Source organism: Phaseolus vulgaris, chromosome 2 (assembly GCF_051622355.1).
Source record: "Phaseolus vulgaris cultivar YP4 chromosome 2, ASM5162235v1, whole genome shotgun sequence".
NCBI classification, from domain to species: domain Eukaryota; kingdom Viridiplantae; phylum Streptophyta; class Magnoliopsida; order Fabales; family Fabaceae; genus Phaseolus; species Phaseolus vulgaris.
This window is the reverse complement of record NC_143499.1, coordinates 45,882,728-45,897,746: the sequence shown is the minus strand read 5'-3', so window position 1 is coordinate 45,897,746 and position 15,019 is coordinate 45,882,728. Positions and strand designations below refer to the sequence as shown.

The following is a 15,019-nucleotide window of genomic DNA, read 5'->3' as shown; positions in this document are numbered from 1 at the left end:
TCGTTTCTTGGGAAAGTTCTTCAACCTAATGACTCCATATATTTTTGATAGCTGAAACTCTTAGATACACATCACGTGCATATGCACACCTAAAAAACACCTTTTTTTTATTTACATAACATATCGGCAGAAAGGCACCTTAATCTTATTTTCTATCAATTTAATCTTCTCTATAGTCTTGTAATAAGCATGTTTTTTTCTTCCTGCACCCTTTCACTACTAACTACACCCCATACTAACAAAAACAAAAATACCCTCTCTCACTGCACCATGCCACCCTGTCCGCCGCAACACTCTTTGAGAGAAAGAAGAGAGAATGTTCATTCTAGAAGAGAACTTGTTGTTCTGGAAAGCTCATTTCATAAGTTATCATATATATTATGAAAATTTTGTTATCGAAAACTTTGTTTTGAAATGTACTTTATGGGTTTCAAAAAGTATGTTCTCGAAATTGTGTTATGAAAATCTTATTTAAAAGATTCTGTTACAAATATCATAATCTAAAAATTCTACAAAACTTCAAAAAGATTTTTAAAACAAATAATTTGAAAGTCATTTTTATTAAGAGTAAAAAAATAGTTGTTTTAAAAGTCACCGAACAACTATAAATTATGGGGTTCTAGAAAGAAAAGGCCGATAACAATAATCAATTAATAAAAAAAGTGTTTATATTTTATGGCTATTTCTTTTTTCACCTTCTTCTTGCATTTTTGTAATATTTTCAATTCTAAAATTACCGAGCAAAAGGTGTAGAATTATTATTTTTTCTTTTATTTATAAATTGTATGATCTTTAGACATTTTGAACTCTAAATTTCAAAATATAACATTATTTTATATTTTAGGGTTTGAAATATATTTTTTAGTTTGAAAATATATTTTGAATTTTAAATTTTGGAATACAATTTGTATTTCAAATTTTAAAATTTAGAAGATAATTTTTATGTTCGAAAATGCAGATTTATGGATACATTGGTCAAAATATTGTGCTTGATATACTAATTTTTGGAATTTTAAATTCCCGACTTTTTTTACCAAAAGAAACTATTAACATTTGAGAATACGGATTTACCGAATTTGAATTGTGTTTATTTTTTAAAATATTTTGTTTGTATAAAACAATTTAATTTTTTTTATCTGAATATATAGAATAATTCAATTATCACTAAGTATAAAAAGTTATCTTATTGTTTTTTTAACATAATTGATCAAGGTTTTTTTGTCCAATTTTAAAGAACGAGGACTAAAAAATCTTTTTAGTTGAAATTGCAAAACCAATTCTAAATAAGATTGAGTGAAGTTTGGCAAATTCTTCCTCCACATATGTATCTTTTTTCTCCACCTTCATATTAATTATTAATACTTAGTTTTAATCTTTTAAAAAAAAAATCCCAAATAATAACTTTAGTTCATCTATGCTTCCCTTCTAGACTTATACATCATTTTCAGTAGCAACACTTCAATTCTTCGTAACATTTGTGAAAGTAATTTCATCATTTGATTGTGTGATATGATTAACAAGAAGATTCGTTGTATTCAACATTCTCCATTGTGAAAATATTTTCCTTTTGGAGTTTTGTACTATATTTTTGGCTAGTTTATTTATAGGTTTTGTGGCTTCCAAACAAATAAAAAAATCAAGCGAACGAAAACACACCACCACTAAGAAAAATATCAAAAAACTTATTTCAAATACCAATACTCACCACTTAAAAATTAAGTAGATACCACACTCTTCAACATACTTGTAAGAGTATTGTTGAAATTAAAAAACAATATAAAAGTGCAAAGAGAAAACATGAGAGTGCAGGAAAAAAATTCTAACTAACTCTAGAAAAAAAAACCATATTAGTAAAGTTAGATAAAAAATTTCACATGTATAGGCTAAAAAATAACCATGAAAGACATAAAAAAAATGGTCAACATTTAAAAAAAAATAATCTTATTGATATTAATTGAGAAAACCCTAACAAATATTGATATGAAAAAAAAGCTTGGCCAACTTCAAAGAAAAAATTATTCAAAAAATGTCAACTAAACCAAAACATACATTAATCAAAGTCGTTGAAAAAAAACATAATCAATGTCGACCACAAAATAATATCAATTGTCATAATCGAAAAATAACTTTAATTTTAAAAAAATTATCACTAACATCAATTGAAAAATTGATATAAAGACGAAAATGTTTCAACTTAAACTGAGTCAATAACATCTCAGATTCAACAAGTCAACCATATCTTAATCAAAATCAAGCTCACAATACATAGTTGAATTAAAGAAAAATATGAAAATAAATAGATGTGAGAAAGAAGTAAATATAAAGAGAGAGTATAAAGAAATAAAAAATAGATGTATGAAAGAAGAAATTACCAAAAATTCAAATTCCTACTTTATAAATATAACTTAAAATTATGTAATTTTAACTAATCAAATTACTTTATAATTGCAATTTACTTTGAAATTTCCCATCCTAACATATTTGATCGAAAAACATTTTAAACTTTTATGAAGAAAATATTTTCTAAAAATCATTCCTCAAAACATACTAAGAATTAAGAATGATGTAGCCCTGTTCTTATAATAAAAAAGATATTATTATACAACAAATTATTATAAAAGAAAAAGATGGTAGAAGAAGTCAACTAAGAGAAACGGTGGTAATTAACCAAACCCAAACAAGTCAGAGTGGTGTATATCGTCCCTGTTGACCATCTCTTTCCCGTGTATTTGGTCTAATGTAATTTAAAACAGTTTATTTAATTCTAAATATATATAATTATAATACATTCTTGGAATCTTCTCAAGCAAACTTAAAACGTCACTTCGTTCAATAATTTAAGATTTGGAAATCATTTTTATACGGCTTTGGAACAATCCAACCCTAGATCCTTGTCTATAATTGATAACAAAAGCTATTGGAGATCTATATATAAAGAAATTTCACATTATAATTTTATAATTAGATTAAGTGATGACTATTTTATGATAAGTGCATAATAATTTATTTTTAAAAATAAATATCAAACTTACAAATAAGAATTTGTTATGATTGTAATAATTAAAAAGAAAGTAAGTTAAAAGAAATTTTTGGTTCAATTGGAAAAATTGTCGGAATTTATCTTTCTTATTTTTTATTTTATTTTATTTTGAATAACATGATAATATATTCTATCATTTGATTAATGTGGATGTCTTTATAAAAATTATTTATATTTATATGAAATTCTCACTATATATAAAATTATTTAGAGAATCTCTTAAATATGTTGATAACAATTAACATTTTAAATATATTATCAGAATTCAATTATGTTAGGCATTATCAAATTTAAAAAAATGAACAAATATCCTTTTTATTCATACTAGTGGGAACACACGAGCTCTATCCGCATTTCTTATTTTTTCATTTATATATATATTTATGTTTAATATTAAAATTTGAATAAATAATATTATTATTTGCATATTTATCTTAACAATATAAATTTATAGTATTATAAAAAAAAATGACATTATCATTATTATGTAAAATTATTATACTTTGTGTGAATTGGCTTAACCAATGCGAGTAATTGATCATCATTCTAAGTGTTTTATTCTTTAAAAAATTTATTTCCTAAGAATGTCACACACATTAACCATTTTTGCAATTCAAAACCGTTCATCTTCTCTAGTATTTCCACTAATATTTTTTTTTCTCAAATTTGAAGAGACATTCTTCTTTCTATGCAATTGTTTGAAAAGTAACCACTTTTTCAATTCAAAACCGTCTCCAACCTCTATTTCAATTTAAAATTGTTCCTCCACATATATTACATATTTTAGAGAAAATAAGAAATGACAACAATGTCCATAATATAATCAAATATTTATATAAGGATAAAATAGGGAAAAAATTAAGAGCGGTTAAAGAGGAGAATCCCCTTTATATATAGGTATAAATATATATATTTTTAATTAAATATGTTTAAAATAATTATATTTTTTTATCACAAAAAATCAAATGTAATATTATTTTAATAATGTGATTCTTAATGAGTAAAGAAATTGAAGTTATTAATTTATAAAATAAACTAAACATCTCTATTGGAAAAAATAAAATAAAATGTATAAAAATAGGAAAAGCAAAATAAGATAAATAAAAGAGATGAAATATGAAGAAAATTAGCAATACACTTTCAGAATCTAAAAATTAGAGTTTTTGAAGAATTGAGGAGATAGAATACATGGTGAAGTGGCTGTGATGAAATGTGAAGAGGAACAGTAATACACTGTTTCAGAATCTCAAAATTATAATTTTGAAGAGGCGGGAGGCATAGTGGCAGCCAAGGAAGACTGTGTGCGCTTGCATTTAGATGTTGGAAGGGTCAACAATGAAGGCGTTTGCTCACGCTAAGCATCACAACTTGGAACTTCTCAATTTTTTCTTCTCTATCTCCTTCTTCCTCTTGTGCTTGAGAAATATGAAAGAAAACGCACCAAAAATGAATTTGTTGAAAGAATACTAAAATTGAATTTGCGCGCACTTGGGACTCTGTAGAAAAAATATCAAATAGCATCAGACAATAGTTTTTAAGATGTTTCTATATTCTTCCTCTCTCATAGTTTTCTTATATATAATTTTTTTTGCCTAAAAAAAGTAACCGTGCATAAACCCACAATTCACCCCTCTCTCTCCACTCTTCTCTAATAAAAGGTTTTTTGACCATGATGGGGTTATATTTTTTGGTTTTTACCAAAATGGAGTCCGTTTAAAAAAAATACAAATTTAGGCAAGTCGAGCCAATTCGGTATGACTTCATATGCAGAAGTCGTCTCAATTAGGCACGACTTCTGCCATGTCATACTAAAGTCGTGTCAACTTGGCACGACTTCTGCCTTGTCATACTGAAGTCGTGTCAACTTGACACGACTTCTGTCCCGTCATACAGAAGTCGTGCCAACTTGGCACGACTTCTGCCACGTCATAATTGTTCGCACAGACAAGCGTAATAATAAAATTCAATTCAAGTTTGATTATTAATTTCCTCATTTTCTTTATCTATGTATTTATTCATTCATAGCACTCTCAGAACATTCATTTTCTTTATCTATGTATTTATTCATTCAATTCAAACATGATCCATACACAATTATCCAATTTTTTGTTCCTTAAAACTAACACTCTTAGAAAATTATGTATCAAATTAATTTTTAACATTACATAACTTACTACCCAATATATAAACAATAAAATAATAAAAAAAAAAATTATGACGTGACAAAAGTCGTGTCAAGTTGACACAACTTCAGTATGATAGGGCAGAAGTCGTGCCAAGTTGGTACGACTTCAATATGACAGGGCAGAAATCGTGCCAAGTTGGCACAACTTCAGTATGACAGGGCAGAAGTCGTGCCAAGTTGACACGACATGGCAGAAGTCGTGCCTAATCGGGACGACTTCTGCATATGAAGTCGTGCCGAATTGACATGACTTACCTAAATTTGTAATTTTTTTTAAATGGACCCCATTTTGGTAAAAAAAATATAAAAAATAACCCGTCTAAAAACCCTCAATCTCTCCACTCTCCTGCCATTAAGTGAGAACAAATAAAATAAAATTTTAAAATTAAAAAATGCTTATTTAATAAAAAAGAATATTAGTTTTAAAACAGAAAAGTAACCAATTTCTCCACTCACCTGCCCATGAGAACAAATAAAATAAAATATTAAAATGAAAAAACGCTTATTTAATAAAGAAGAATATTAGTTTAAAACAGAAAAGTAACCTATTTCTCTCCACTTTCCTGTCAGTTAAGTAGTGAGAACAAATAAATAAAATTAAAAAATTAAAAAACTGTTTTATTAACTTCTAAAATTATAAAATGTCCAAATAACCAAAATAAATTGATAAAACAAAATATTAAGTAAGGATAAAATATGAAAACAATTTAGAGCAGTTAAACTGGAGAATCTAAAATGTCTAAATAACCAAAATAAATTGATAAAACAAAATATTAAACAAAGATAAAGTAAGAAAACAATTTAGAGCAGTTAAAGTGGAGAATCCCTTTATATAGATATAGATTATAAACACACAATTTTAAAAAAATATAAATTCATAAAGTTAAAAGTTATATTTATAATTATTTTATCAATTAATATTTATAAATATTTTTATTTTAATATAAAATATTACTAAAATATAACACTTATAATTATATTAGATTTAAAGTTGCTTAATATAGTATCGAGTTACTAATTATTAGAACATCCATTATATCCTCTTATTAATAAAAAGATAAACACTGATGAACTCACCAAAAAAAATTAAACAAGGGTTTCATATCCTTCTAATCTATTATATCCTTGTATCTATTCCAATAATCTCAATTCACATGGGTTTCATAATAACGATAAGAGGAAGACCCTGTCGCATATCTACAACTGAGATCACAAACTGAAGAAGACGAGTTGTGGCTGTAACTATGGCCCACGCAACCTACAGAACACCCACCCATTACATCTTCTTCGGTGGTGCTGATCTCCATCTCCGTCAGTGCCTCACAGAAGAAGTCAACGTGACAAGGGAGCCACAAGGGACCATCGTTTCTATACCCATATTCTCTCTCAGCACCGTCCAAAAGCTCTTTGAACAAAGGGTGATTCGCTATCTTTATCTTTACAATGAATCTCTCTCTCTCTGCTCCAACGTACACGCAGAGACAACCATGTGGAGCCACACAAGGCTTCTTCCTCTGTTGCCGTTCTTTCTTTTTCAACCTTCCATACCTTCCACTTGAACTGTTCTCCGCATGCAATCTCTTCCCACTTTCCAACACCCTCTTACACTTCTTCACAAACTCCATTTTCTTACTCTTAAACTCTTTCTATACAGAAACACAGTAAATTTACTGTGGAGGTACGAGAAAAGTGGTGAACTTGTGTTTTATAGAAAGAGTAAGAAGAACATGGTAGATATGGAATATTGGGGTGGGAAGAGATTGATTGATGAATTTGTGGAAGTTAAGGTTGGTGTTGTTATATATAGAAAGATGTTGGTTCATTGAATGGTTCTTTAACACGGTGGTGGATATATCACTTGGGTCTTACTCCTTGTAATTCTTGTCAGTTTTCGCATGCTGTGGATTTTGTTTTCTGTTTTTAAGACTATGTGGCGGAAAGCGATGGATAGCCTCTTTAGTGGACTAATCAAAACATGTGTGAGACCTATTTGCGTGGAAAGAGTCAAATGTTTGATAAGCAAACAACTTCATTTCAGACTCAATTCTTTTACACTCTATTTTATTACTATATTTCAATAAAATATTTATTCCGCACTATCGCTAATAGTTCCACATCGTTACAGAGTAGTTTATATATTTATTCATCTTTTAATTTTTTATTAAAATGTATTTTAATGACAAAATATACATTGAAAGGAAGATAAAGCAATCCCTACAAGTTCTCTTTGTTGGATTTTATTTTATTTACTTTCTTATGTAAATTAATTTTTATAAAGTGACTCACATGATTTAGAGTTTGGACTTTGAACCCAAATATGATTTAATAATAATAATAAAATAAATGGCCTATTGGTTAACATGAGAAATATATATCTGATGATATACCTAATGAAAACCTACATCTGATGGAGATTGGGAACTAAAAGCTATAGGATTCTGTCTCTGCAAATAATAGTTGTCCCACTGATAACCATCACGAAAGTGTGTGACAAGAACGGAATTGCTAAGAGATAGATTGGGACAAAGGAGACAAAAGGAGACAAAGTAACTGTTCAATTAGGATCATTCTTGGATCAAGGTAAGTGTCTATTCCTTCTTGATTATATGATTGTGTGAGAATCAATAAATGATAAGATCTACATTATTGTATGTGTTCAATTTACGTTTATTCATGTTTTAATTTACATCTTATACCGTCAAATTTACTTTGATTTAAATTAACTAATAATGTTAAAATAATATACACTGTGTATAATTGGATAGATGTATATGTTTTTATATTATTTAAGTTTAAAATTTTATTATCGAGTATCTTTATCTGATGATCTATTTAATCTATAGTCTGAGTAGTCTGAACACGATGAGAATTAGCTCTTAAAAAATATATTTTACAGGTTACTTTATTTAGTTTGATAGTTAAACAAGTTTGACTAACAAATTTACATAACTCAAGTAAACAAAACAACTTAATTGTTTATTTTAGTTCAAATTTAATACAGTTTGGTGCTGTAATTGTTATTATTTTAATTCTTTTATGATTTTTTAGATTTTTTTATTTTTTTTATTTTTATATTTTACATATTAACTTGCATGCTAGTGCGAACCAACCGTTTTGTTCCATTCTTTGTAGATAAGCTCGATCATTCTTTTTTTAAAAACTTGTATAAATGAAGTTGATTTATATATACAACTATAAAATTTCTTTAAAAAGTCTTTATTTTAGTAAAAAAATTAAGAAATAATATTTTTATTATTATTTTTAATATCATGTATAATAATATTAAACATGAGTAGTTATTAAATGTAATTGTGGATTGGATTTTTAAAAATTTAATATAAATTTAATTCAAATCCGAAATTGTTTAACTTGAATGTGTCTTTGATCTAATCTATCTTGACATGTGCTAGTCTTGACCCAAGTTATAATATGAGTTTGAATTGATCCAATCCAAACTATTTTGAGTTTGATCTTATTCAATACTAGCTTGACCTGAATCAAATCCAACCTGACCTACATGCAACCCAACCTAGTTGAATATGGGCAAGGCTCAACTCTACTTGCCTCGACTAGACTCAACTTGACCTTTTTTGACGTCGATCCAACCTGACCTAGGTTTAACCCAAAAGTTTGGCGCGAGTTTAATTAGACTTGACTTAACATATGTCCGACCTAGCTTGAATTAGGTTCAACTTGATCATACTTCATTTAACTTGGATCTGATCTTTGTTGGTTGGTCGTTGGCTTAACTCATCTTAAGTCTTCATGGGTATGATTTGACTTGTCCTAATATGGGTCTAGCCACATATGAACTTAACTCAACCCAACAAGTTTAATACGATCATGAATTGACCTAACTTAACTTGAACCTAACCCGATCTTGTCCAAATTTAATTTTAATTTAGCTCATCTCACCTAGATTTGTCACATCTCGACTTGACTTATCATCGACTTAACTTATCATCACTCCACCTTACCTAACCTATATTGAGTTTGCACTAGTCTAACTTAATTTGGTTGTAATCCAAAATTTGATTGTCCTAGGTCCAACCATTCAACATTGTACTACCTGTACGGACTTGAACCTCTATCAATTTAGCATAACCTAATTTTATTTTGTATTATGTATATCAACCTAACATAATTTTATATAACTTAAATCGACAAATCTCGTTTTAATTTTAAATTTTTAAAATGGAAAAAGTTATCTAAGTTATATCTAATTTAAATCTAATTAGTTAGATTAAATTTAAAAAAAATAGATTTAAAATAAATTTATTAAACTATAGATTTAGAAAAATATAAATTAATAAAGATTTGAATTTTTTAACGCTAATAGTTATGAAAGTAACAGGGAATAAGAACATGGTATATTTTATATTGTTGAATGGGTCTACATGTCTCCTGTGTGGAAAGCTAAAACTAACAAAATTCTTGTTTGCGGCGGCTATCTTTTTTCTATAATCTTTTCATCCTCTTTATGTTATACAATCATGTTAAAAAAACGTGTCTCTAAATCATTACACGTCCCCATTTACTTCGAATACGTGGGAGAATAGTTGTATGCAAAAATTAGCAAATAATATTTTAATAAATAAAATAATATATAAATAAATTAATTTGAATAAAGTTCTATATAAAATTAATCCCAAATAATTTTTACTCTAAATATATGAAATTTCTTTTTAAAAGTGGTCAACTCATTCTATCCGCGGTACACTACTTGGAGAAATTTGAAAAAAAATTACACTACTTTAAGTAAAAAAAACAACCATCTCAATATATCATTACTCTTCCATGTAATTTAACTTTACTATTTTCTACATATAAAGTCTTTAATTATAATTTATTTATTTTTCAAAGGAATTTATCGTCTTTTATATTTATTTATGACCTTATTACCATTTCCAATTTTAAAAATGGAGAGCTGGTCCCACTTTTAATCCAGATTTTCAATTCATTAGTGATTACTGAATAGTCCTAGCTGCTAACTCTGACCCCAAAAAGGAAAAAAAAGACATCTAGAAGCTTTTCATAATAAATTATTTAAAAGGAAAATAAGTGGTTCTTTCATGGCATGGTAAAATCCCACAAATGGTTATTTTTTTCTTTAGTGGGAAAAATTAATGGTACAAGAGGCTGAATTTGAAGGGGTTAGGTGGATTAGTTAAAAGTTTGCGTTACTAATTTTCATACATAATATAGGGTGTTTGAAGGGATTAGGTATGATGTTATTAAAAATTGTGAAATATGTTTTTTTTTTCACGTAATTTTGCACACATTGATTTTGTTTTTAATCTAAACTTTAAATATTTTAGATGAATGTAAGAAAAAACTATTAAAATAAGTTTAATTATTAGCTTTTTTTTTATAATATAAATTAAGATTTCATACTAAATTATTATTAAAATATATTTTATAATATTATAATACAATTTAGAATCAAAATTTGTTTGTTATATAAAAAATATTAATAATAATTTATTTTAATAATTTTTTTACTATAATGATGTCAAAATTTGAACTAAAAATAATAATAATTTCATGTTATATTAACATAGTTATGCTGCCTGCTACGTGACAGGTAGTACCGACTACCTGGTAGGTAGTCCGTTTACCTGACAGGTAGTACCGGCTACTTGACAGGTAGTACCTGCTATCTGTTGGTATCTAGTACCTGGTACCTGTGGTACTACCTGCTACTATATGTTACCTGCTAGTACTTGCTACTACTTGTTACTATATGTTACCTGCTACCTGCTACATGCTACATGCTACCTGCTACATGCTACATGCTACATGCTACCTGCTACATGCTACATGCTACATGCTACCTGCTACCTGCTACCTGCTACCTGCTACCTGCTACCTGCTACCTGCTACCTGCTACCTGCTACCTGCTACATGCTACCTGCTACCTGCTACATGCTACCTGCTACCTGATAGGAAGTACCTGCTACCTGACAGACAATACCTGCTACCTGACAGACCTGTTACTATATGTTACCTGCTAGTATCTGCTACCTGGCAGGTAGTACCTGCTATCTGTTACCTCTTACCTACTACTTGCTACATGCTACCTGTTACTTGCTATATGCTATCTGCTACCTACTACTTGATATCTGACAGGTAGTACCTGCTACTATATGTTACTTGCTAGTACCTGCTACCTGGCAGATAGTACCTGTTACCTGCTGTCTGCTACCTGCTACATGCTACATGCTACCTGTTACCTGTTACCTGCTACATGCTACCTGCTACCTAACAGATAGTACCTGCTATATGTTACCTGTTACCTGCTACCTGCTATCTGTTACATGTTACCTGCTACATGCTACCTGTTACCTGCTACCTGTTACCTGTTACCTGCTACCTGTTACCTGCTACCTGCTACCTGACAGGTAGTACCTGCTACTACCTGCTACTATATGTTACCTACTAGTACCTGCTACCTAGCAGGTAGTGCCTGTTATCTGTTACCTTTTACCTGCTACCTACTACTTGCTACCTGACAGGTAGTACATGCTACTACCTGCTATCTGCTACCTGCTACCTGCTACCTGTTACTTGTTACCTGTTACCTATTACCTGCTACCTGCTACCTGACAGGTAGTACCTGCTACTACCTGTTATTATATGTTACATGTTATCTGTTACCTGACAGGATGTACCTGCTACTACCTCCTACTATATGTTACCTGTTAGTACCTGCTACCTGACAGGTAGTACCTTCTATATGTTACCTGTTACCGGCTATCTGTTACATGTTACCTGCTACATGCTACCTGCTACCTGCTACCTGTTATCTGCTACCTGCTACCTGACAGGTAGTACCTGCAACTACTTGCTATTATATGTTACCTGCTAGTACCTGCTACCTGGCAGGTAGTACCTGCTATCTTTTACCTGTTACCTGCTATCTTTTACTTGTTACCTGCTACCTGCTACCTACTACCTGCTACCTACTACATGCTACATGCTACCTGCTACTTGCTACCTGACAGGTAGTACATGCTACTACCTGCTACCTGTTACCTGTTACCTGGTACCTGGTACCTGCTACCTGACAGGTAGTATCTGCTATTTGTTACCTGTTACCTGCTACATGTTACCTGCTACATGTTATTTGCTATTTGCTATCTGCTATCTGCTACCTGACAGGTAGTACCTGTTACTACCTGCTACTATATGTTACCTGCTAGTACCTGCTACCTGGCAGGTAGTACCTGCTACCTGCTACCTACTACCTAACAGGTAGTACCTGCTACCTGACAAGTAGTACCTGCTACTATATGTTACTTGCTAGTACCTGCTACCTGACAGGTAGTACCTGCTACTTGACAGGTAGTACCTGCTATATGTTACCTTTTATCTACTACCTGCTATTTGTTACATGTTACCTGCTACATGCTACATGCTACCTATTCCCTGCTACTTACTACCTGGTACCTGGTACCTGGTACGTGGTACCTAGTACCTGGTACCTGCTATCTGCTACTTGCTACCTGCTACTTGCTACTACCTGCTAGTACCTGCTACCTGACAGGTAGTACCTGCTATCTGTTACCTGTTACCTGCTACCTACTACTTGCTACCTGCTACCTGCTACCTGCTACCTACTACCTGACAGGTAGTATATGCTACTACCTGCTACTTGCTACCTACTACCTTTTACTTGCTACCTGACAGGTAGTACCTTTTACTACCTGCTACTATATGTTACATGTTACTACCTGCTAGTACCTGCTATCTATTACCTGCTACCTGCTATCTACTATCTGCTCTCTGATACCTGCTACCTGCTACCTGTTATCTGCTATCTGCTACCTGCTACCTGTTACCTGACAGGTAGTACCTGCTACCTACTACCTGTTACCTGATAGGTAGTACCTGCTACCTGACAGGTAGTACTTGCTACTATATGTTACCTGTTACCTGTTACTACCTGCTATCTGCTATCTGCTATCTGATATATGATATATGATATATGATATATGATATATGCTACCATATGTTACATTCTACTACTTGCCACTATCTGTTACCTGCTATTTGTTTCCTACTATCTGTTACCTACTATCTCTGTTACCTACTATCTATTACCTGCTATCTGTTACCTGCTATCTGATACCTGATACATGATACCTGTTATCTGTTACCTGCTACCGGTTACCTGCTATCTGATACCTGCTATCTGATACCTGATACCTTATACTTTCTACTTTCTACGTGTTACATGTTACTATATGTTACTTGCCTCCGAGGTGATCCTTCATAATTACAACTTTGGGATGCTTTAAGATCACCCTGAGATAAGGGGAACTGCACCTGTTAGACAATAATCCGACGATCAAGTTAGTGACAACATAAACTATCATGTATTGCATAGAATAATACTTTTCACGAGAATAATATCACAACAAATTTAAATAATAACAACCATATCTTTTATTTTTAAAACAATATCACAACAGATATAAATAATAATAATAATAATAATAATAATAATAATAATAATAATATCATTTATCTTTAAAATAATATCACAACATATTTAAATAATAACAATCATATCTTTTATCTTTATGCATATAAGAAATAAAAACAACCTGAATAAAAAAATTTTATTAATCAAAATATCTCATTAGTTTTTCCTTATCTCTCTGTAACTAAAAGATGAAGATAAACTATCATTTTTTCCAATTATCTCACATTGAATTTATATACAATTAAGATATCACATTACTATATAATTTAGACAGTACAAAAAGTATTACAAATTAATTTATACATAAACTATTTTTAGTTTACCAAAAAATTCATTTCATTTTTTTTCTATAAGTATTTAGGAAAAAAACCCCTATCCAAACAATCATCTAATAAAAAATATAATTAGATATCCTAGACACATAAGTTAACTCGGAAGTGATGGATAAAATATCTGAGAATGAAGAAAAATGATGTAAAAATACTGAGAAAATAATTACACAAGAGGTAATATGTTAGAAAACTTACAATTGTGAACAATACAATCTTTAATCAAAATAGCTGATTTAATTCTTAATAATATATAATTGATGTAACTTAAAAAAAATAATTCATAATTTAATTTTATTGGATAATCAATCTCTTAAATCAATGTGATTTTGGAACCTTAATTACGATATGTTTGATGGTGATGATGATTAATGTTATTCTCCTCACTCTTTACAACCTAATATATATGTATTCATTCACACCAAATATTAAATAAAATTAAATTTTTTCTAACTTTGTATTTTATCATATCCTTCTATCTCAGACAAATTCAGTATCAAATGAAATCCAAAATAATTTGTTTGGTTATGAATTCATATGTATTAATTAAAATATTGATTTTTTAAAGATATTTTATGGTCTTTTACTAATAAAAAACTTAACAAATTTAGATAAAAGTGAAAGTTTTGATTAGTAATTGATAAAATGAGACTAAATAATTATAGATTTCGAACACACTTTTCAGGCTTATATCTTCATTCCTCTTTCTTGTGCACATTAATATACTCAAATTAATGAATCAAAAAAATGTCAATGTACTTTTCTTCACATAAATAGTACTTTTTTTTTAATCAAACAAACCCTTTATGTTATATTAACTTATTTCTTAAAAAATATTCATATAATTCATATCAAATATTCATATAAGTCATCAATTCCTTTCTTAACTAATTTATTCTCCTAGAACCAGATTGTGTAATTTTTAAGTTAAAAATATTTATCATGTATTCTGTTATAATATATACTCTCTATACTTA

The 15,019-nt window shown here is 29.6% G+C and overlaps 1 protein-coding gene across 1 annotated transcript; it reads right to left on the bottom strand.

The window, feature by feature from the left end:
• Positions 1-6,243: 6,243 nt before the first annotated feature.
• On the bottom strand, positions 6,244-7,089 carry LOC137809537 (auxin-responsive protein SAUR71). Its single transcript, XM_068610644.2, has one exon. It carries the CDS (start codon positions 6,848-6,850, stop codon positions 6,371-6,373), a length of 480 nt encoding a protein of 159 aa, XP_068466745.1. The 5' UTR covers positions 6,851-7,089; the 3' UTR covers positions 6,244-6,370.
• Between the last annotated feature and the right edge of the window lie 7,930 nt (positions 7,090-15,019).